We start from the raw sequence: 27324 nt of genomic DNA, 5'->3' as shown, positions 1-27324 counted from the left end.
TGAGAGCCCAAGTGCGCTTGTGCGAAATCCGTAATAAAAATATTGTCTCGAGGTGAAAGGAGAAATAATTGTAAAATAATGGGTATGCGGCAAAAATTTATGCCCGTAAATCAAATATCGATCTTTATTTCATGCATATTTCATCTGCTCGTAGCAGTACACTATTGTATCAATCATTGGGTAAAACAGTGATATTTGTTTTTTTTCAAACTCCAGACATAAGACACAAGATGTATTAGAATAACGCTGGAGCACATTGATTCGTGAATGCGCGTATTTCGCTATGACGTTAGGTAAAACTTTTCATCCAACAAACATCAAACGCATCAAACGAATATTAAAGTAAGAAAAAAGTTTATAACTGCGACGTAGGGTTAAAATGTTGGAGCTCTCTTTCGTTCCGTCTCTTTTTAACAGAGCCGTCGATCGAGTGTTGATATTGTATTAAATTTCATGTCCCGACAATTTACCAACGGCCATTATCTTTCACAATTTTCCGATTTTACGAGTGCATGCAAATTAGTTTTTCCGACTAACTATTTTGCCCCCTCGGCCGTGAATAATTGATTTTAATTAAATATCTATCAAGGCTTATATTATTGAATACGAGAGTAAATAAACGCAGTCGAGACGTAAATTGAAAATACCCATACGAATCAGTTATTCATCGCGTCACGGCTGATGCACCGCGCCGAGCGCATTAAAGTTCACTCGCACAAGCGGCATAACTAGCGGTATTCGATTAGCCGATAGAACGGTAAGAAAATCGAATATCCCTTTTACCCAATGAGCGCGCTCGGGGACGGCGGATCCCCGGCTTCCCAGCCCTCGGCTGATACGCCCGAGGAATGGCGAAAGGCTGTGTCAAAGAGCGGCTAAAGGAATGATAAGTCAGGGCACTCCGACTGAAAAATCGGAAAGTACAAAGTAAGCTCTCTCGACCGCCGCAGCGCCCAGAACCACTAATGTGCTCGCTCGCAGCGCGGACGGAAACTTCGAGGTGACCTTGGCCACGAAGGCCACCATCTACCACCAGGGCTTGGTCGAGTGGAAGCCGCCAGCGATATACAAGTCCTCCTGCGAAATCGACGTCGAGTACTTCCCTTTTGACGAGCAGACCTGCGTACTCAAGTTCGGTTCGTGGACCTACGACGGCTTCAAGGTAAACGCGCAATGCATGATAGTGAAGTGCTCGAGGAAGCGCCGATAGGCGCCCAAGTAGTCGCCGTCGCATAAGTCCGTAGTCGCCATCTCGCGCCTCGGCTCGTCCCCAGGGCCAAACGGTCAATCTGCGCGCACCTCCAAAGGATCTTGCGGTCCTTGCTCGTCGTTCCCGCCACTCCAGAGCGCACTCTATATATTTATAAGTAGGGATCCGTCAGCGCGCAAGTCACATGCACAGAAAATCACAGGACTGAACGTGGGATGAGGATGCGCGGGCTTCGGCACGCACACGCACACGCACACGGACACGGACACGGACACACACACACACACACGCACGCACGCACACGCACACGCACACGGACACGGACACGGACACACACACACACACACGCACGCACGCACACGCACACGCACACGCACACGGACACGGACACGGACACACACACACACACACGCACGCACGCACACGCACACGCACACGGACACGGACACGCACGCACACGCAAACACGCGCGCGCGCGCGCACACCACTTTATTAATGACAGCATCCCCTGTGTGTTCATGTATGGATATTTATATATCATAACGAATTCATATGTTTATCTATATATGCATCTATGTATGCAACTATTATGAAGTTGAAACCACGTTATGTCTATGTAAGATAAGCAAACGAACGATGGCCATCCAACGCGATGGCCCACACGTATGGCGACGCTGTGTGAGAGTATATGACTAGTAAAGCTCCCTGTATTGTATACTATTCTGTCACTTTCTTATCTAGTATGTATTATATACTCTTCTTGCCCCTCTTGACTTTACAGCCGCGCATATAACCAATTCTACTGCCGCTATTACTTTTATTACTACTAGAATTGTTACCACTACTATTACCGCTACCACTACCGCTACCGCTACTACTAATACCAATACTACTACTAGTATTACTATCATCATCATCATCATCATCATCATCATCATCATCACAATCATCACGATTACCACTATTAGAACTATTATAGCTACTACTACTACTACTACTACTACTACTACTACTACTACTACTACTGCTACTAGTACTACTACGATTGTTACTACTACGATTGTTACTACTACTGATACTACTACCACCACCACTACTACTACTATTACTACTACTACCACCACTACCACTACTACTACTACATGTACTACCAATACCATTACTAATATTACTACTAGTCATACTAATATTGCTAATACTATTGTTAACTAATCTAATAATATAGCCTCTAACACCTCACTACTTTTAGTATTATTATTATTAACACCACGCAGGGTGCAATATTTATGGTGCGGAAAGCAAAGCACGCGCAAACAATGCACACTGCATAACAACCATCACTGTTATTCCCCTCTTTTTTTATTCGTTATTTATTCTCTCTCGTGACTCGCGCAAGAGGAAGTGGAGCGTTTTCTTCAAAATTTCACCTATTCAATCTCTCTATTCCGATTATTAGCATTTGCATATTATCAGCAATAATCTATAAACGTGTTTGTTGATTTAAAAATCTTTTATGCTAATTCATTAGATGTAATGTTGATAGAGATGCACCACTTCTTATCCGCCTACTTTTTGACAATAATTTAACATTTAGACAAATAACACCTTCCTTAGCCTCCAACACCACACCATAAACCACCCACCATTAACAAAACGATAATACTACATCCAACCCTCTAATCGATAGCTGCATTAGAGTGTGTGTTCTGCGATGTGTTTTATCTCTTTTTAGATTATATTGCAAGTTGGCTACGTACTTACATTATATATTAATATGCTCTCAATTATTCTTAATACTGACGCACACACATTCTATACTACTCTTTTCAATAATTTCATATATGGTGTGTTTCGATGTTTCATAAACTGAGACAACGAAATATGCGATATCAACCATACGAGAACCTCCTGGACGCGATACATTTCATTAAATCTAATCTTATAAATATCTTGAAAACTATGGTTTTGTTAATATCATTGACAGTAGTATTAATTCACTTGTTGATCATGCATTATAAAATTATCGATTCATTCAAAATAGCAACAACAATAAATCTATATATATATATATATATATATATATTGTTCTTAATTGTTTTTAAAAATAAATCATGATTAATCCTTTTTATCACTAGTATATTTACATTAAATTCTTAAATACAACATCCTTCGTATAATTTAAATATCATTAAATTTTTTTCCAATTAGATATTTTTTAGATATACAAATATATATTACTATAAACAACAATTTTTTATATATACAAATAACATATTTTTTGTACAGTCTCATACAAATTTCTTTCTCGAACTCGTTCAATTGATTTTACAATGACGTGTAAGCGAATTAATAGATAAATTTGATAATAGGGAACTACGATGCATTAAAATTCCTTGAAATTAGCAAATATACTATAATTACGTATATACAAGTGGCTCATCGTGTTTAATAAAGCAACAAGTAAACATTCTATAACACAGCGAATTAAATACAATAACAAATGAATAATTTATTAGATTATTCTTCTAAACAAGATAATACATCTCTAAATAATAAATCTGTTCGTGAAATTCATTGGAACACTAAAGACTGTTTGACTCGAACGCCGAACTATATGATTTACGTTTTTAAAATAACGATACTATTGTCATAGTTAAAGGTATAATTATAATAAAGAGCAATAAATATGGATAAAAATACGAGTATATGTGCACGAAATGTCCAGGAGGCGAATGAATAAGAAAAGAAGGGGAGTTGGGAAGGAAATATGTAACAAAACGAAACTTGACGCTACGAATGAGAAATAGGTGGTTGCGCCGACAGAGAGAGAGAGAGAGAGACAAAGAGAGACAAAGAGATAGAGAGAGAGAGAGAGAGAGAGAGAGAGCGAGAGCGAGAGCGTGAGCGTGGTATCACCCAGGGCTTGTTTTTTTTGTTACGGTGTTCGCAGCGCCGACGGCAACTACGAGGTGACGCTGATGACCAAGGCCACCGTCTACTATTCAGGATTAGTCGTCTGGCAGCCACCAGCAGTTTATAAGTCCTCCTGCTCCATCGACGTTGAGTTCTTTCCATACGACGTACAGACCTGCGTTTTGAAGTTAGGCTCCTGGACCTATGACGGCTTCAAGGTGCCGAAAGCTTATCCCGAAAGAGTTTTGTTTGTTTTTCTTTTTTCTTTCTGTTTTTATTAATGCAAAGCGGCCATTGATTCAGACTTACTCATGTATTGTTTATTTCCTTTGCGTTGTTTTTCATTTTAACATTTTCGTCTAAAAGCAATTTGACGTTTTGGATGAACGTATTTTTACGTATAACGGATATTGCTGTTCTGCTCTTGTTCCATTCTTTATATACATATGCACACACACACACACACACACACACACACACACACACACACAAAAGTACACGCACACACACAACCCAAAAAAAAAATATATATATATATATATATATGAAACATGTGGGTTTGTATGCGTAGATTTTCCCTCGAGGTTATATACCTGTGATTTTTACAAGTATACCAGACTCTGTTTATTAATTCAATAATTAATAACAAATGTACAGCTGGATCTTTTAATTTATTAATAAATTGTAAATTATGTCTTTAACTTGAGATAAAATACTCTAATTATAATTCTACAATAATATATACGAATATTATTCAATAACATCAATCCATTTAATTGTCTATAATACAATTAACTGCATTTCTCGTTCATTTATTACAAATTTTCGATATAATATATATAATTCTAATAGAAGCATAACAATTACTTACGACCGATAAAATAAGAAAAATTAAGAAATACAAAGAAAATACGAATTAGATGTTCTCATGTAAATTTCAAGACTATTTATAATTGCAAATGTATTTTCATGTTTATTTTTTTAATTACACAAAACAGCTATTACTAGAGAAATGAGCTATTTAATTTGCAGAGTATACTGTAGAATTTCACATGTATTTTTATAATTATATATACATATATTTATATATTTTATTTATAATTAAATATATGCATATATATATATATATATATATATATATATATATATATATATATATATATATATATATTGATTTTCTCCACTCGTTCGTTCGTTTATGAGATGCGACATTGAACATCTTATTATATAATGCGCATATACATATTTATATATTATATTCATGTATTTTTGTTCACCTTTTGTATGACAGTGTTTTTTATACATTGACGTTCATCCTTCATTCATCGTTCTTTGTTTCTACTTCTATTGTTATCATCTACATTTTTATTTTTTTTTTCCCTTAATATTTTTATTTTTTTATTCAAAAAATAATATACAAATATATATTAATAGGAGTCAAGTAAACAATAGAATGATTTATTCTTCTTCTACTCCATGATATTTGTTAATTTTACAAACTGAGTATAATCATTATATGATTTTTTTTTTATTTTTACAATTACCTATTTGTTCCATAAATACCAATGATTTATTTCTAATAGATAAATTCTTTATTACTTACTGTATCAATTCAAAGACAATTTTTAATACTTGACTCTTATATCTACATATACATATATATATATATATATATATATATATATATATATACATACATATATACACAAATATTTTTATGGGCAATAAGTGTTAAAATTTTTATGTTTGAACAGATATAGTAGATTTTTGCTACTAAATTTAATTGTTTTAGAGAATTCTAAAAAAAGTTCTTTACTTTGATTTTCTGTCCTTATATAGTAGTTAAAAATTTCATTATACATAATTCCATTGATTTTATTAATTATATCAATTTCTTAATAAGACCATTCTCACGAATTGTTGAGCTTATATTAATTTCACATAGTTATATCGGTTTTAATATTAAAAGCTAATACATAGTGACGTATTTATAATTTTTTTTAGTTAGAAATTTAATGATATAATGATAAATTAAAGTTACTGAATATGATATTACACTGTCACGTATGTAACTGCTTCCAAAATATATTATATGTTAATATTATATACATGGAGTAGTTGGTTTGCCTTGATATTACAATATTATCGATTATCTAGGCATTTGAGATTCTCTGTTCAAAAATTCTCAATTCATTTTACGTAAGATTAATATTTATATATTTCATATAATTAAATGACAAATTGACGAATGAGATTCTCTTGATATATTTAATACTACTATCAATGGAAACATAATTTATATTAATTATTAATTGTTGTAATAAGTAGTGTTCTTGGATTTGTATATTTATACTCGTATGTAAATATATTTAAAATAATATGATGTTGTAAAATCTAATATTATTCTAAAAATTCAATTTTTATCCTATACATATTGCTAATTTAAATTTCTAATTATAATTTAATTGTTTATAAACTCATTCTGAGGTATCTTACATGTGATCGATGTCTTTATTTTATCAATTCAATGTTTTAGAAATGAATGCATTGGAAAGTAATATATACTTTATCGATTGCCATGAAAAATTCGTTAAAACATAATTTATTCAAAACAAACATTATTTTGTAATTTCTAAAATTACTAGAACTGCCCGTGTGTTCTTTAATTATAAATATATATTGCCTATTAAATTATTAATATCTTGATAAAAATTGGATAATTGATGAATATTACTTTATTAAGTGTTGAATATGTTGTTTTTTAACGGAATAATACTTGGATATACAATATTCATAAGAAATCTTGAAAGAAAGTTGACAGTAATAAAAACAATTTAAAATTATATATTTTATATTCAAATTTCAAATGTAGAGTGATTCAATAAAAAAAGTATTTTTGAACTTTCTCTTCACGTACACACAATATAGCAAATGATATCGAATATCGTTTATATAAAAAAATTCTTTATCTGGTAAGGCTAAATCTTCGTTACTATAGACTCGTTGATTTTTATGATAGGAAAAGTAAAAAGTATATATTTGCTTCAAAAAAAAAAAAAAATAAGAAAATAAAGAACATAAAATAACTATAGAAAAATATCTTGAACTGCATAATCAAAATCATATATTTAGAATATAAAATTATAAGAAAAATTTAAAAATAAGATATTATATGATGAAAGATCACTGTTATTATCTCAAACCGTTAAGTCCTTATTTATTTTTGACATAAGTGAGCATTTATCCAAGCTTAGTAATATACAAATTTCATGTTACTCAAAAATTAAAGTATTTAATAATATTTCGTTATTTTACACGATGTTATAATTTGTTATTTATTACCAATTAAAATTTATATTAATAATGAATATCTGAAAATTATAATTAATATTTTATCAATTTTTTTTCCAAAAGATTTCAATTGCCGGAGTTTACGAAAGTTCTAAATTATAAAAATATATAGCAGAATAGTAGTCATAATAGTATATAATTTATATATTTATAATATATATAATAGTATACAATGGGATAGTTTATAAGAAATTAAATTAAATTGAGTTATAATAAATACGAAATTCTTAAAAGTATTCGTCTAATTAATTGTAATCAGTATTATAGCGTTTTCGATTATAATAATTTATCTGTCCAATTTGTCCAAGCATAAATTAATGAATTTTTCAAATTTTCTTATAAATTTAACGAGCAAAGCAAATGAATAGTAATAACTCCAATGAATGGTGCAACATCAAAGCGATTCTTTATGTTATAAAGAAATAAGATAAACTTGTTTAATTATTCCTGATTTCATTTTCAATAAAAGGCAGGATTTTTAAAAATATATTTCACTCTTAAATAATAAGTACTTTAATTAAATAAAAAAAAAAAACTTTTAATTACACTTTTGAACTACATAACAATACTCATAAGACAAAATTCCAAAGCTATAGCATAAGTTTAAATTTGTAGCATAGATATGAATTGAAATAGTTGCAAAAATAGAGATATTTGTTATCTGAAATATTGTAAAATCGATTTTAAGTAATGGATTATATTTTCTTATATTATTATTATAATCAATTGATTATTCGTTGAAGTAGCTGGCTAATTGCGTATAATAAATTAATGTGAAATGATGATTAACATATAATAACTACGAATAACAAAATAACAGAAAATTTAAAAAACTGAACTAATAATCAGAAAAGACAAATGATAAATACGTAATATTGAAAGCATTTCCCATAAAGTGCCATATGCCATATAAATTTACGACTTATACATTTCAATTATATAATTCTCTGCATAACTCTGCATAAATTTATTGAATTTGTAGGATCGTAAACGCGTATTATTCAATCGTTAAATTTATTGACAATAATTAGAAATAGACGCATTCGCCATTATAATTGATACTTTATAAGCGTATCGCATAATGGCAGAATTGAGTTAGCAGTACTTTCTTTGTTTAATTATCACCATATTGAAAGCTTAATAATTAGCTTCGCATCTGTCAAATGAAAAGAGAAAGACTCAGTCGTCTATGTTTCTCGTACCGATCCATCTCATCTCATTTATATTATCCGTGACTACTTAAATTCTACTCAAAGTAGTCCGATACAGCCGCATATTTTTGTTGGGAAAATAGTTTTTCCTTCGCGGTTAGCCGATAGACAGTTGGCTGTTTTGATGGAAAAGGTGGGTGACGTGAAAATATTTGGTCCCGCTGAGCGCGTGATTTTAAAATATCCTATCCGTTTCTTACTACGCAATAACTATTCAATTAGAACGATTTCGAACTTTGCTAAACTACTTTCTTATTTATGATGAACACGATGAACATGATATTTATGATGATTGTTGGATAATAGGATTTGTTGTTTGTCGACAATGTTTTCTTGACATTTTGGACAAAATTATTGAAAATTTTTTGCAAATGTTGTGTGTGTGAGTGAAAATTTATTTATTTCATATTTACTAGGAATAATTATCTTACCCTTAGAGTCTTACGATTACATCTTCAATCTATTTGTCATTACTTGATGGTTAAGAATGAAATGGAATTTTTGATAATTTGTAGTGACTATTTCCGGTAACTGACTAAAATTTCATTTTATTTAAATATTCAAATTTTCTTTATAAAACATTTATATTATAATTTAAAATTTAAACGGTAAAAGAACTTATTTTATATTTAATTCGGAATAATTAAAGTTCAAATGACTTAAACATACTTAACTTGTTTTTCCAATATAATGAAACTAAAATATTAATTAAAAGAGTTAAAAAAAAATATGTTCATTTTGTAAATCCGAACTGCAAAATTATATTTAAATACGTTTGTATTTAATTTATATTTATTATTATATTTATATAATTATATTTAAATTATATTTAAGTTAACAATTTCAAAAACATCTTATATTAAATTATTCATTATCATTTTATTATCAAACCTTACAGCTAAGTGCTTAATAAAAATAATGAAAAATTATTTAAAACAAAATTTTAATAAGATTTTTTAATGATATATTAATGAATGACGTATGAATATATTAATTTACGGGTTATAACCTATTGGTCAATTAATAAATTTTAATACGATAAAAATGAAATTTTAATTTTTTCAATTTTCTTCATATGAAATAAATTTTGAACAGAAAATATTGCGCAACATTATTCAACGTCGATTATAGGCATTAAATTATGTTTCGTAATAATTAGCGACTTTAATAGATTGTAAGTTTAATTTCCAATCGTATATAACTCCCAGTATATACCAATCTAAATTAATACTCAAAATGTTCTAATTTTTATATTTTTAATGGATTATTATGATTGAAAGCAATACTTATTCATAAAAATTATAATTAGTAGAATTAGTAATAGAGGATTAATCAAAATTTAAAGCATGGAAATTGTAATTTTATTTCTATCATTTTAATACCTCTTAAATGCTCTTAAATACGAGTAATTAAAAATTATTCAAATAATATCGTCTATAAGATGTAATTTAATTTAGAATATAGTTGTTTAACGTCTTGATTCAATATCTATGTGCACGATAATTTATAAGATCACAGATATAATGTAAAATAAACCGTTATATATATAAATCCTGATGTTATTTTCTTGCATGAATAGTTGATATATATATATATTGATAAATTTTCTCTTGCTAAATTAAGATAATTTATTGAAATTTTCATCTATAGACATTGTAATTTATGGTTATTTATAAAGTAGATAAAGTTAAATGTTTTTAATATATCATGTTCATTTTGCATATGACAATATCAATGGAGTAATTACTCCATTATATTATAGATTATGATTCTAAATAGTAATTCAATTTATAATTAAATACATTTCTAGATCTTGTTAGAATAAATGTCTTCATACAATGTAATTTAAATAAGATAATTTTAATTAAAAATCTTGAAAATAAATCGTAATCAAATTATCCGTAAAATTTCACTATTTAATTAAAATCATTGAAGAAAATATAATTTTTTAATTCAATTGAACACATTATAAAATACACGTTATTTTTTTCAAAGTCATATTCATAATATCATAAATTATAATTCATATTCGTATAATATAAAATTTTTGTACATAAAAAATTTATGTTAAAAGGAATTTTTTATTTTAATAGTAAAATAAATAAGGAAAATTAATAAAATAATGAATAATAAATATCCTATAAATATAGAACATTTGTATTTTATCTTTAATAGCTAGTATACTCGTCTCGTATACTTGCTACACACAGTTGTTTGAAATCTATATATGAAGAGGTGCAATTTCCAACTCATTACGAGCCTCTATCACTTCACCTATTTTTCTTTGTTAATACTGAAAAATAAATAAGCATAAGTATATATATATATATATATATATATATATATATATATAATACGTTAAATAAATATACTAGATTATTATAGTAAATTTATAAATATTTATTTCACAAAATCATTAAGCACCGTTGAAAGTATATTCTCTATCTAATATAATCATTATATAATATTATATTATGTACATTTATGAAACCTATATAAAAAACTAATAAAATCCGACTGCTGTTCGGAATATATATTCTTACCATCAATTAAAATTTCCTTTTATTATGATTAAAATACAAATAAATTTCCAATTAAACTTAGTTATAATGAATATTGTGAGAATATCTAGAGATCAGGAACAATCAGAAGGGAAACGGGATAAAAAGAATTTCTGAAAATTTTGTCTCGGCCAGTCTAGCGAATTTTTCGATAAAGTTCATCCAACTTTACACGTCACTTTAGAGAGTAGCACATGCTATTAACGACAAAACGCCCACGCACAGGCTTACTGGAGCATATAAATGTGAATATTCGCTTGTACATTTAAACGGCCTCTTTTCTAGACGAATGTAGGAAATTCCTATAATATAACTTTTGAAGGTGTGATCAGCTTGCAGTCATCTTTCTATTCCTATTCCTATCCCCTATCGTATATATCTCGTATAAGCCCCCCCCCCCTCCCCGCCGCCTACCCCTGAGACCTTATTGAACAATACCGCCCACATCATCAACTGGATACGTCAAATAATAACACAATACATTTTTTCCTTTGATTTGAATTTTCAAAGTACTTGATCCAATATTTTTACCAGAATTTCATTCGATTTATAGATTTGCATATTTTTTTTTATTCGTTAAAGCTCAGGAATCCTTTAAAATTTAAATCAAGTGAACAATTTTAAACGAATAATAAATATAACAGTTTTTTCCATAACTTGATTTTTTCATTCAAATTGTAGTGATGTGGTTTGTTGAAATTCACGTCTTCAAGCTATTAAAATATTTTATAATTTTATGCATTCAATATTGGAAGCTGATAAGTAACAATTTCAATAGGTTTTTACAATTTTTTACAAAGCATAAGACTGTGCATTCAATTATCATAAATTATTTTAAATTAATATTATATTCATATTTAGTCATTTAACCGTTATCTCGGTACTCGTCGATATTTTTTTATAATTTTTACTCCACGACAGCAAAAGCGTATTTCTTATTGAGTATTTGAGATGTGCGATAAATGTAAAATAATATATAAACATGTTTTAATTATGAAATTTGGATTATCTTCTAAAGGCAAATTGAAAGTAACGTGAAGCTACAATAGGTTTATATGTAACTGAAAAAATTAACAATTAAATTTAATAATAATAATGCAAAGCTTACACATCTCCGTTAAATACAATATTTTAATCTCGTAACTGAAGTGTCCAATTATCGCACTACTATGTACAACAAATATCTAAAGAGTTATATTTCATCTAACGGTCAATTAAGTAACCTAGATCTCGAAATTGAACGACCACCAAACGAAAAACAGATCGTGATTGAAAATAAAAAAAAAAAAAAAAAAAAACGAACATTTGCCGTACTAAGGAATCCTAATGAAGAAAACAGTGAAGAAAAGAATATGGGAAGTTAATGCGTATAGAGGGTGGTAAACATTGTTAAATCTCCTTGAGATTTATACATTATTCCGCAATAGCTATGCCACATTTTGAGAAAGACACAAAAAAGAAGCCCTCGAGGTTATAACTCAGACGAGAGTTAAACGCCTGGGCGTTTTATCGCGAAACCCGGTGAAATTTTCAGTCGAAATTGGCCGGAGGATCTTATCAAGCGCCCGGAGAGCTCCGACCCATCGAAAGGAATAAGAGGGAGGGAAGGTCGAAGTAATTAGAGTTTCATCGCCGCCTCTTCGAGCTTCCCTTGGGAGTATAAGACTTTGGAGGTATACCTAGGTATCCGGTTCAACGACAATCACCGAAAACTTGGCACCTAGATTTCCGTTTGGATATTCTTTGCACGAAACAATTGTGTACACAAAGTCAATATAAGGCATCCACGGTCACAGGGAAAACTTACAAAATCTGGAAACTGCAAGCCAAATCGTACTCGCCACTCGCCGCCATAAAGGATGTAATAGAAATACGTAGGTTTTAGACCATTTTGACGTAATCGTAGGTTTCGGAGTTTGCTAATTCAAATCTGTTGTAAATTAATGCATTTGTTTTTAGTATTTTTATGAATATATATATATATATATATATATATATATATATATATATATATATATAGGTACGTAAATTATATTTTCATAGAATACTTATAATGTAAATAAAATTTAATATATTCGTAATATTTGACACAAAAACACATGTTTTATTATACATTTTATAATATTTCCTAAAGTCATAAATATTGCAAACATTTTTATAGAAAATCTTCTATTTTATGTATATACTGTTTTAATAATAACGATAAATTCTTTTTTTTTCCTTATTATTCTTGATATTTGTTGACGATATGATAATATTTACGATATTTTCATGAAATGAAATTAATTTAATAATACAGAAACATAAATACATTATATACATATTATGACTTTTAACCAAAATAATCCCGTAGTAAAAATATATATAAAACACTTTGCTAACAATTCTTTTAATAAGACACCTAATTATTTTATATAAAAAAAAAGGTTATATAAATGCTTATATTAACGAGGGAAAAATTGTATGATAACAATTCTAATATTTTATATTGCATAATGTAAAATATAATATTAAATTTAAATATGTTGTCTTTTCGTATTAGATTATTTTTCTTAAGATTTTTTTTTTTTTTTTTTACTTAGAACTGACATATTCGCATTTAATGTTCCCAGTGGTTTTATTATAAAATATGCATATTCAGAAATAAAATACATTATACTATAATATTAGACATCTAGAGTATTTCAAATATTCTCCATGCGATATCATTGCTATGAAATAACATTATCTAATGCTTATCCAGAAAGTAAAAAAGTCAATATTTTCAGTAAATATTGACGTTTGTGCATTTTAATGGATTCGTGCAATTTAATTTATATCATTTTAGAAATCATTTGAAATATTTAACTTGTAATTAAACATTGCATGATGGGAATGCAGATATTAGAAAGCAGAAAAGATAGTTTTTCATATTATACGAAAATTTTTCAATAATATTATATCAGGGAAAATTGGCTTTATAATGATAAATTTAATATAGAAATTTTATTAAAATTTATAATATTTTGGCATATAACATTCTCTAATTACCCTGAATATTCTACGTTGGATGGAATCATTTCATAATCTTCAAAATCTTTGATAAAAAAAACCAACAGTCAACTAACACATATTCTTTTCCACGCATCCACATACATCCGCTGTACATAATAATAGAAAAAATATTTATTCATGATAAATGTTCGTATAAATTTACATACTCGGACACAGTTAAATTTACAAATTCCATGAATTCATTAATAACTATATAAGTTATATAAAGTAAATGAATCAAATACCTTGAAATTTACATAATAAATTATATTTGTTACAAAGGGTATGTGTTTGAATTCAATAGAAATGAATGTAGTTACCGCAACTTCCATATAAACGTTAATGTAGTAGCTTTTATTTGAAAAAGTTTACAATTTGCTTTTATTATTAACACTATTTTATATATTAATAGTATAAAAATTATGTAATTATAATGAATTTATATTGGAAATATTCATATTGCTAGTGAGTAGCTAGAAAGGCTAGTTTTTGCTATATTTTCATAGGCAATTAGAAAATTAAAATACAATGAATAGATAAATGCATCTTTCACACAATTTTTATTTGTTTATGTAATTTCGATGTAAATTAAAAAAGAGAATTGGTTGTTTCATCAATTACAGATATTATTTTATGTATTCATTATATAATTTATACATTTCATCGAGTTGTAGGCGATTACTTAACAACGAGTAGAAAAAATATCTTATAACCCAGCAATAATTACTGTAATATTTAGTATTGATAATGAATATTATTATTGATAATTTTTATCCATGCTGATAAGATGGAGGGGAGGGGGGAGGCTAGGATCGAACCATTGTAACAATACGAATATATATGATTATCACGAAAAAATACGACTTATATCGATCGGTAACCAATAGTCTGGACGATGATAAGACACAATCGCGAGGGCAGTTTTCCATATGTTACTATGGATCACAAAGATCAATTCATCGAAATATCGTTAGAAATAGACGCAAGGCGAAATGTTTTGCATTCTCATGTTTAAGTTATATAAATATATTATTTGAAATATTTATACGAGCTTTGTATATGATGAAAATCTAATCTATCGCTTGAGTTAATACGTTGTATCTATTATGTGCAACATAATGTATTGTTTAAATATAAAAGTTTAAAAGCAAAATTTACTTTTCCACGAGCAAATAAATCAATAAATCAATTTATCATTGACCATGGAGCATTTAATTAACTTGTTCATTGGATTGCAAAGTTCAATCTGATTTTTACATTTTTCAAGATACCTAGACATTAAAGAGACGAGCAACGAAAGCTTACATATTTTTCATCGTTGAATTTAAAAAATAAATATAACTAGCAATGACTTTCCCCTACTCTATTCTTTATAACTAGAAATGAACAATTAAAAAAGGAGTCTATAACAAAACAATCCCATCGATTAAACAAACGCCAATGTGTACATCATATTGGAGTATATATTTTAGAACTGAATTTGCCGTTAATTTGAACAATCGATAAATAATCATTTTACTGCATAATCTCCATTTTATACTCTATTATGTTGCAAAATAAATTGGCAAATGTTTCGAGGGATTGGAATACTGATATGAAGAACACCATATCATTACCAATAAACTATAAGCAGATCGATAAACTGTCGATCAATTCATTATGAAAAAATAAATAATTCATAAAGATAATTATTTATATTTTTAATAATAATAGGGCTTTGAAATTCTTGTTCATTAAGTCAATCAATTATTTAATAAAAAAATGAGCAAAATGGGGAATCATGTTGGTGAAAATTAAAATATAATTGATAATAATTGTTATTCTCAAACAGTGTGCTTATCGAAATAAATAATGAAATAAAATATTTTAACAGTTCTAAATAATAACATTTTATGAAAAGAATTATTCTATTTTCATATTTTATATTCGAATTATATTTTTCATCATATTTTGATAGTCGTAGGTTTTCAAGAATGAAATGTTATTGAAAAATTTTCGAAAATAACATTAATAATATTTTCATTATTCATTTACATTGTATAAAAATACTTCAATTTGCGTGGGATTTATAAATATGAAAAGCTAATTTCTTGTAATCGTACCGTGCAATCTGACAAAAGGCAACTAAGCTTACACGAAAATTAGAGGAGCCATATTTCTTACTTAAAATACTCTTTAAGTACTAAAAATTTGTATAAAATTATTCGTTGCATTACGTAATACTAATGAACTGAATTTATAACTATAATATCTTTTAACGAATTGCATGCATTTTGTTATTAGAAAAGTTGTAAAATAGAAAAATATGAAATATTTACGAATAAAAATATTAATAAAAAATATTAATACTGCAATAGTTAGTTAAAGTATTAATTAATATATATTTTAAACTTACAATGCTCAAAATGTCTAATCTACATAATTAAACATTAATAATAAGAAACTCATGCTTTTCTCAATATCAAATTTTTTTTTTTATGATTTTATCATATCTTAGTATAGAAATATATAGAAACTCATACAAATATTTTATTCATAAAATTAATTAAAAAAATTATTAAAAAGAATATGAAGGGCAGATTTTAAATATTTGAATATATTATTAAATTTTCATTAATTTATTTTTAATTTATCAAAACTCAATAATTTAAAAAAATTAAGATTTCAATTGACCATCAATTAATATATTTTAAATACCATTTAATATTTATTTATGTATATATATCCGAACTAATATATATATAACTGAAAACTAACATTAATATGTGTTTGATTAAAAATTTACAGTTAAACATATAAAAATAATTTTTAATACAAATTATTTTTTATTATAGTTACACATTAATGTAAGAAATTTAAATTTTATCTTTCTATTATTATACTATTCTATGTAATAACAACATTTCTTATATTTTCTTAGATTATAAATAATCATACTTGATAAATTGTCCAGAGTGGTATAAGAACATTTATCCATTCATTCATTTGATAAAAAATATAATGAGTTTTAATATAAAAACTGCATTATAAGGAGAAAATTTTAACGCTTTCTTTTCCTTTAATTTTTATAAATGTAATTCTACATAATGCATAATTACAGTATTTAACATATTCTTATTTTTAAACATTACTAATTTATTTAGGAGATTAATTTATTCTCTCTTTCTCTCTCTCTTTCTCTCTCTCTTTCTCTCTTTCGCGCGCTCTCTCTCTCTCTCTCTCTCTCTCTCTCTCTCTCTGCAAATACGTTGTTGCATATTTCTGTATAAATTCAAATATATAAATGCAAGCTTATCACTACGGACTGTTAAAAAAAATATGATGTATACATATATTTCTATATAAGTAAATGAATATTTATAGTTTAATTCTTTATTTCTACTATAAATTCAAACAAATATTTATAATGAATAATATACTGAAAAAAAACTATACTTTATTTTATTAATCTGTTTGAATAATATTATATTTCGTACTATTCTAATATAAAGAAACCAGAATTTCTAATAAATTTATATTGAATTTATTACAGATTACTGATATTTGCTTCGTTATCAGTAACTTATATTTAATAATTAAATAATTCCAAAGTATATCATAAAATTTAATGAAATATTTGATAATACTTGAACATACTTTGCGCAAATAATTCTGCAATTATTTCACTCTCTGCTAATAATATATCTTATGGTCAGTAAAAACTATAGAAAATAAAGTAAGTAGTGTGATCAAAGAATATCAAATACAGTGAAATTAAATTCTTCCATACCTGATAATACACGTAAGCATTCATTAGGCAACGTTGAGGATAATCAAGAGGAGTTCTAAAAATATTAAATTCGGAGTAGTTTAAAAATATACATATTATCGCTTTCATTAGCAAAGTCACGTAACAAAATTAATGAAATTTCAATTGCCATTGTATCATTGATACATCCTAGTATGCGAACGACTCCTCACAATGACACCTTCCAAATTATTTATCAAACAAATTAGCGTCTGCGACCTTAAAATTCATACTCCCCTCATGCAAAAGAGAAATCAGCCAGATTGTACTTTTAAAATGTACTTTTAAAATCTTTTCTCCCAAATCGCTAAATACAACGTAACACCCACAGAAGAATCCTCGCCGTGTCTCGCGCTCCAGCTGATCACTCATCAAGCATCGAATATAATCGTAAAAGGACCTGATATCAGGCACTTTGTTTCTCATTTCTAAGCACTGAGCACACAACTTGTGAAACGAAGGCCCTACAGCGTAAGAGCCTAAGTACTCGGCGCTGATAAGGAAGATCTCCCTGGTGGGAGAAGTCAAAGATACCCCAGGAAGAAGGAAGGGTGGAATGTGGCTGGGATTATTGGCGGGAGGGGGAGGTGAAGGGGGGGACTGGAGACCGATGCCGTGTATCTCTCGGCGCAAACGCACGATGTTAAATCATTATAGGACAAGCAGATACGAGTCAGCAGAGCATCACGTGGCCGAGGAATTATTTTGCGAATTTCTATTTACGAAATGTAAAGCTGCCCAGAGCTATCCCGAGTCCTCGTTGCCGCTATGACAATTCTAACTCTCTTACGGATTTTGGTTTTTTTTTTTTTTTTTTTGGGGCGGGGAGTCGCTCCATCGTTATTTATTTGTCCAGGAGGAAGTGAAAGAACGAAGCTCAAAAACCATTCCGATGACTTTGATTTCTGTTGTTTTAGGCGCGTTTCTCATTGTCCTTGAGTGAGTGTAATTTTATGGTTAAAATATTGTGACATCTTTTATGAGATATCAAATGGTATAGTTTGCAAGCTCTTCATTGGATTCAACTGTACTTCAACTAATAATACTTTGCAATTTCGTGTATTATTAAGGAATTCTAGCTTGAGTAAGTATTCATAAAAATTTCTATTGAAAATTTTGCTCGTGCAATGTTGAATTCTATATTATAACATATAGCATAAAGATTTTCAGGAAAAATTTTTTGTAAGGAACCTCTGAATCACTCAATTAGCTATTATACATATACATTATAAGTAGTTAAATGTACGTAAGCGAATGTAATAAGTCACAAACTTATGTATTTCGCCTATTTCCTCTAATCTGGCAATCTCGATTATACATTTATTATTAATTGAATATATTTAATTTAATATCTCATACTTGCGTATATGTTATATAATACGAAATATACAGAATCAATAAAAATATGTTATCTTATGTCTCGCTGTTGATATCACGTAAAATTTCCTCGGCACTCAAAAGAGAATAATAAATAAGCGAGTCTACAGTAAAAGTAAATGGAAAAAACTTTTTATGATTTCGTAAAAATCTTGCGATCTAATGCCAATATAGAAAGACTTCGTTATCCCTGCTACTGAAAATCAAAATAATTTTTCTGCTTTATGGTTATACTTCTGGTGTGACACTGCATAATTTTATACTTCCATTCAAATTCGCCATCACGCTGACAGTAATGCGATATCGTATCTTTCGAGTCTGAAGATCCGAAATTGGAGCTTTCTTTTCAGAAACACGAGGTTCTTCACGCATAGCATTCGTAATACGCAACGAGGATGGAATAGAATTTGTAACGGAAGATGGTTTCAGCCGTCAAATGCATAAAGATACTTAAACAACATTATCTAACTCGATGTCTATGGAAACAATAATAAATAGTATGATATGTTGCTCCCGGCACTATTTCACTCATACGGACGGATATCTTAGCGTTTTAACGGACGTTTACGGCTTCGTTATGTCAAAGCAATATGTTTTAACCTTTTTGAATATGGAATATTTTCGAATATATAGAACTCGAAGAAAACATAAAAATAATCTTGGTATAGATTAAACAAGTGTAAATCTATTTTTCATGTATTTATGTGTAAAAAAATAATAATAATAATAATTAAAAAAAAAAAAAAAAAAAAAAAAACATTGAAAAGAAAAACAACTGTAAAAGTGAAAGTGAAAAATCTGTGGGAAAGGAAATTACAAGAATAATCATGAAAGAACTTTCTAGTCAAAGAATGGTCGATTAACTAGAATAATATCAATATCGACACAATAAACATATAATAAATACAAACGATAACAAATTTTGTTCGATTGTTCTCTGGCTGGCATATTCTCAAGCTCTATTCCATCCGATAAGTTGACCAATAATTTGACATAATTTTTCAATTCAAGAGCCAGTAAAAATTATTATAATTTCATCTTATTAAGAGAATCTCGTGAATCGAGATGCGGAGCTCCTTTAACCGCACAAAGAAAAGCTTCTTTCTGATCGGATAATACGGCGCCGCCATACACGCCCCGCCTACAGCCACCACCCCTCACTACAAAGACACACTGACGCCGTAGCACTCGGGAGTAACGAAAAAACTCCATTCGCCGCTGCGATTCCCTAACGAGGACAAAAGAGGAAAGAAATATAAAGTGTTGAGCACAGCAGAAGGAAGCAGTGACTGCATGAGGTTAAAAGACCTCGGCACTACACCGCATGCCATTACCACATAATCGAAGCATCACAATACTATCGCAACAAATATTGCCTTTCAAGCGTCTCGGTGCTATTTCACTCCCGTGGGCGCCCGTTCGCTAAAATTCCTGAATTTCCATCTATATCCTGTCGTCCTCGTATGTCATCCTCGTAAACCAGCGCAACGGCCGAAACTGGGTCGCTCGATAATCGTCCGATCTACCCTCGCTATTTTCAAACACGGAATTCATTAGACCGATGTATCTTGGGTCCGCTCGCCCGGCTTTGCCACAAGAAATATTAAGTTTGCACGATACTCTGGACTAATGATACGAGAGTGTTATGTTTGTACAAGGACACTCGACGTTCTCCTAGTGGGGATGGATAGTCGTGAATTCACAAGAGCTGGGATTTTGTAATGCCTATGCGTACACGCATACTTTGTGGATAAATTTACCTGCCTGTGTTATTCTGAAAAGTAAATTCCTTCGTTCGAAATGATACAATTTTTCCGGAGTCTCGAATAGAATACGTAATGCGTCCACGTTTTAAACGCTACGACGGTCCGACGAGATTTTATTGCCGATGGCATGTTACGAAATAAAAACGAAAAATTGTATTATAAATGTATGTAATGTCGTTCAAGTTTTATGATTGGCCACATATTAAAATAGAATGACAATTTTTTTTCATAAATAATGCTTGTAACGGTAACTTTGAATGACAATATCAGCAGAACCAATAATATTATACGTTAATAATAGCGTTCGTATATAAAGTAACGAATTATGAAAATTTCAGCTGAATATTTATGCACCCGTAGCTGCAACAAATTTTAGAATTAGATGAAATAATCCATAAACGTTTATATTTAACTGAAACATCAAATAGCATTGCAATTTAATTTTACATTTCATCGTTTCCTCATCTATAAAGTGAAAATAAATAAATTATAATGCTTTTTCGTCAAGCACAATGATTACTTCAATCTGAGGCAAACGACAAATGGAAAAAAAATATTGTTGTTTTGAAAAATGGTGTTACAATTTTTTATTATACACAAAATTAAAAAGTATATGTGATCCTTTGAATGGATAAATTTGGACAAAAATCTTTTCAACTTTCCAATCCAAATCCGTATTCAAACAAAACAAAACAAAAAAAAAAAAAAACAAAAAAAAAACCCCAAACCTGGCTTGCATTTATATTCTCATGTTAATGAGTCGTCTTTAAGTAACTGAAATAAAAATATGAAATGTTCAAGAGCAACTAAAGAGAAATATTGAAATTATTGTCAAATAAATGATAATTAATGAATTTAAAAGAATGAAAATGTAATGGAAAACATTCCAAAATCTATTTGAAAATTATTGTTATCAAATTATTTGGGACAAATCTAATATTATATATGATAATATTATAAGAAATTACAGATTTAAGATTTAAGAAAATTTATAAAATTTATTTAACTAACAACGTCGGACTACTTATAGGAATAGCGTCTGTGAGTAACATTGAGAATAAGAAAAAAATAATAAAGTAGCCTATAAATTTAATAATAATTAAAAACACTGTTCCAAGCAAATATTCTTTTTCATCACTGAGCTATTAATGAACAAAATAAAAAAAAAAAAATGCCTCTTTTTCAATACAAATAAATGCCAGTTAAAAATATAACGTTTTCAATCATATTCTATTTTATATTAACATAAATTACATCAATATGCTGTATTTTAAATGAAAATATTAATTGTTTAAAAAAATATAAATAAAAGTAAAAATAAATTTTAATTTAACAACAAATCAATATTATAAGAAATATAAAGTGAAGTAAAAGGACCTGAATATGAATAAAATTTCATTTTATCTACAAGTTGAATTATAATGGATTTTTACTTGAAAATATTGCTTTACGTGTATACACAATTTTCTTAAAAAAAAAAAATAATAATGATAATTATAATATATATTTAATGACATAAAAGAGATACAATGAAGGATAAAATCTATTTTCGATAATTTTTTTCACCTTAACTTACACAAAAGCACTTGAATGACTTTGTGCTAATGGATCATTTGATATGTTCACGTTACTTTTCTAAAACGTAGTTATTATTTTCCTTTATTTTACATAAGAGTTATGTACTTGTTTTATCCTACTACTGCCATTCTTTGTAGCTCATTTTTACTATTTTCATTGGAGAATCTGTTTTTCTTTTCCTTCTTCATACTCCTGTGGCTTTCCGCCTAACTTGTAACTAGCAAATTCTGTTTCATTCTCTTTCTCTTTGAGTTTATTTTGTTTTCGAATGTGGTTTCTCGACTTTATAACTGAAAGCAGATCCATTATTCACCCATTCTCTCTATTTTTCTTCCTTTCAGTTTTTATGCCCTTCCATTTCACTCAAACCTCCTCACTATTTAGTTGTTGGCTACTTATACATCTAACTTTATATTAATGAAAATATAGATATTTAATTTAGATATTCGAGCAAATATTGCTTTAAAATCAATTTCCATCATTCAATATTCTAGTCAAATAATATTTATACAATTTTTAATGATAAAAATAGCTCTTTATATATATATATATATATATATGTGTGTGTGTGTGTGTGTGCGTGTGTGTGTGTGTACGTAGGCGTATTAAATTAATTGAAAATTCGTTTAATATTTATTAAGTTCTAGAATCCTTCTATAAACTTGATTATGAAGGTATCAATCATATGAATATTCAAATGATTTTGCCTGATTTAAATTATTTTATAAATTAGGATATCCTTAGTTTTATAAGCTTATAATTTCGTATTTTACGCATTATTGAAAATAAATTATCCAGAAAATTTAACATAACTCGTATGTGAAAAATTAATCCTATTCTCGTATCATTAACTTTATTCGTCAAATTTCTCTCTTCGCTTTACAATTCACTTACTTCTGACAATATTCTAGTAATTACAATACTAATACAATAATACCTGTGTCGGAAAAGTCCCGCGAGGTTCATCCTGTAAATCAATCGATGTGTGCATAAAATGCGTGACAGCGAAGTGGTGGCTTACTTTTTAGAGAGAAAAAAATTAATACATATAGCGTAGCCGGGAGACAAAAAGAAGGAGGAACATACATATATTCCAGTAAATGGTCCGTACACAAATCACATAAATCACATAAATAGCTCATAGCTTCCTGTCTCTGCGACACGGCGGCGGCTGCTGCGATGCAAAACGTCGACAGAAATATTCTATTCGATCGATCATCCACTCTGTTTTTCTCCTCTCTCGGATTTACTCTTACTATAGCTTATATTCTGTCTAACATAAAATTGGTTAATGATAAAAAATCACTTATCCCTGTACTATTTTACAAAGTTACGATTCATTTTTAACATTTCATGCTTTTTAATGGCTGGTGACGATTAATTGTTACCTACTTTGTGAGCCACGTTGTAACATCTACAAAACATAGTATATATAAAATTTTGAATAATAAAATAAGAGACAATTAAAACTATAATATTTTGATTGGTATATTTGAACAATGGAGGTAATCATTACTTATTAATATCGAAATTTCGCACGACATAATTGATAATTGTAAGAATTCGAATGCTACATCAATATTATTATGATATGCCAATTATAGGCAATTATAATTCAATAATATAATTCAATTAAGCACAGAAACGTGAAAAAATAATTTTTTAACGCGTGATAAAAGTAAAAATAAATTCGTAATTACGGACGTATCTCATTGCACACTAAGTAAGAAGTAAAAGAAAATTAGGATAATAATTAAAAGGCAATTGCAGATTGTTAAGTCCACGTCCACTTTCGAAAAATATAATTGAAACTGCCATAAACTGTTTCAGCAGATAGCACAAACATATTTTTCCAATCTAAAATCTATAATACCATAGATGGCCATACTTTATTTTTCGCTTTTTTATGAATCACGATATCTTATTTTCACAGGCGAGGCAATGAAAGGAAGGGATCTATACAATTACACGGGCTTTTGAGCCGAACGATATCAGCTTGTTTGGAGTCATATATATGTGATATAGTCTATGAGCCGAGTTATTCGCACCGATTGATAGTGGGACGAAGAGAGGAGGGAAGCGGAGGGAAGGTGATCGGTCACGATGATTGTCATTGTGAAATGGCCGCGAAGCATACCCCGGATATTGACGGCTTTAGAGTATTCGAATGAGACTATTTCGGCCTGTGCGTGCCATAGTTTTATTGGAATATCATTGCAAAACCGATCAAAAATATCCATGAATTCTATATTGTATTTTTAAAGTGGAAGCAAAGAATAAAACTATATTTATGAAAATATTTGTATATTTATCGATGTTAATGCATCGTTCGTTCTGTTTGTTTGATGCAGCTAAGTAGTACGTTGTCGATATAATATTTAAAAGTTTAATGAAATTGTAGGGAAGAATATCAGAAATATTTTACTTTCAACTTAATTATTGTACTACTGATATGTCGACTACTGATATTGTAATTTGCTTATTTTATAAATTGCAATTCTATAGAAAGTTTTTCAATTATTTGTTAATACGATGATAGGCCTTGTAACGTGGCACTGGTCTGACCAAAACTGTATATTTTCACTATAAAGTATTATTAAAACATTTGTCAATATTATCTACCCATTTAATTTCATAATATGTTTTGTCTATTAATTTTATAAAAATCTATTTTCCTCAATTAACGAAAACTTTAAGAAAAAAAAAAAAAAAAATTAAAAATTTCAAAAAAAGGCCAATAATACAGTGTACGATTAAATTACAAAAAAATTAATGTTCCACTGCAAAAACATAATACTATTGATACTTAAACTCAACAGATTTTTATTCTATTTATTGAAATTGATCTTAGAATATTCAACATTCATCTTAGAATAATGCGGTGTAATTTTTTTTTTCATGTGATTTGTTAATAATTAAATGTTTATATAAATAACAAAGTTTATTCAATTTTTATTATTCGATAACGAACTACTGTGCTTGCCAAATTATTATCCTCTCGAAGGATTTCTTTTCTTTACCTTAAAATAGATTTAAATATGCGAAAGATTTTGATTGATGCAGATAAGAACATTGATAAAATTATAATGATTCATTTGAATAGAATCATGACAAAATAAAAACTACAAGGAAAACCTAGACACAAAGAAAGCGGCGTAATGACAATTTTAAATGTATTTTTGTAATAATATTAATTACTAATTTAATTGTTTTGAAACGTTTTTTAATAACATTATTCACTCAACCAATTATTTTTGTCTATAATAATTCCTCTATCGTCGATTTTCTAAATTTATCTTATTCAAGCTATCATTCGATTTAATTTGTCATCAGCATCTTGATCTCGTTTTAATATTAATTTTTTTCTTTTTAATCAATGCATAAAAATTATCAAAGGCTCTAAAATAGTCGATACTCAAACATTTAAAATAATCTTATTATTTTCAAATTATTTTATCATACGTACTAATCTCGGAAATTATTCTCTGGATAATTTTCAAGTTTTGTTATCATTGCACTACCAATACTATTATCCTATACTACTAAAAATTTCATGTTCACTAGTCTTTACTTAGGGTGGAAAAATATTTATGAGAAATAGAGTGGTTTGTAACAAGTGATAAAAGTGGCTAATGGAAGTGTATTGAATACATTTCGAATAATTAAGTAGAGTTAACAGTCTGTAATACTTGAATGAAAATTAAGTACCATTGTTTAAGTAAAATGAAAAGTCATATAAAAAAAAAGAAAGGATTTTTAATATATTTAGTAAACTAATGTTCATGGTAAATATTTGATTTTATTATCACTCAAGAGATTTAATGCCAGTTAACAAATAATTCTATAAAAGCAAAGACGATGTAAAAGACGCCGTGAATATTTAAAATTAATCATCTTATACTTTTTAATATCATTCAATGCTGAATACATTAGATAAATAAATTATTTAAAGATGTATTATAGTGGCCTCGAGCAAGCATCAAAGTTATTTGTAAACAATAGATAACGAATTGCCAATATCGTCGAGTCACAAAGCAAAACAATGCATTAACGATTAATAAAATAAAAATTATTTCATTTCCCATTTTAGAACACCAATCTCTACAAAAATACAAGCCACTACAAGTCTAAAACATTTGTCTCCCATTCAACTCACTCGCGACAAAACAGAGTAACAATTTTCTGTCTTGCACGAGCATGAAATTCCGGTGTAATGACTTATCACTTGCCTGCGGGAGCAGCAAGGATATTGCTTCGTGACTAGCATCCTCCCACTATTACTTCTTCTTCTTCTTCTTCTTCTTCTTCTTCTTCTCACGGGTTTATAAATCATCCCGAATTGTGTATTGAATTCAGGCAAAAACACGAAATTACTCAAAAGTGCACAGACATTACGCACGACAATCAATGGACCAACTTTGGCACTAAATCGGACTCGTTGATTAACTTCTAACTTTTTTATATACCATATTTTTGTTTCTTTCTCTTTTTTTTTTTTTTTTTTTTTTTGTAATCGATCTTCTCCATACAAAGGACA

At 28.6% G+C, this 27324-nt stretch overlaps 1 protein-coding gene across 1 annotated transcript in view; it reads left to right on the top strand.

Annotated features, from left to right (window-relative positions):
- Positions 1-27324, top strand: part of nAChRalpha4 (nicotinic acetylcholine receptor alpha4) — a 198801-nt gene that overhangs the window by 120124 nt on the left and 51353 nt on the right. Inside the window, exon 5 of the mRNA XM_011499055.1 lies at positions 982-1162. Coding sequence (XP_011497357.1) covers positions 982-1162 — 181 coding nt within the window. The remainder of the gene's footprint in view (positions 1-981; positions 1163-27324) is intronic.

This window comes from Ceratosolen solmsi, unplaced genomic scaffold, assembly GCF_000503995.2.
Source record: "Ceratosolen solmsi marchali unplaced genomic scaffold, CerSol_1.0 scaffold2, whole genome shotgun sequence".
In the NCBI taxonomy this organism is placed as follows: domain Eukaryota; kingdom Metazoa; phylum Arthropoda; class Insecta; order Hymenoptera; family Agaonidae; genus Ceratosolen; species Ceratosolen solmsi.
This window is presented reverse-complemented; position numbering and strand designations above follow the sequence as displayed.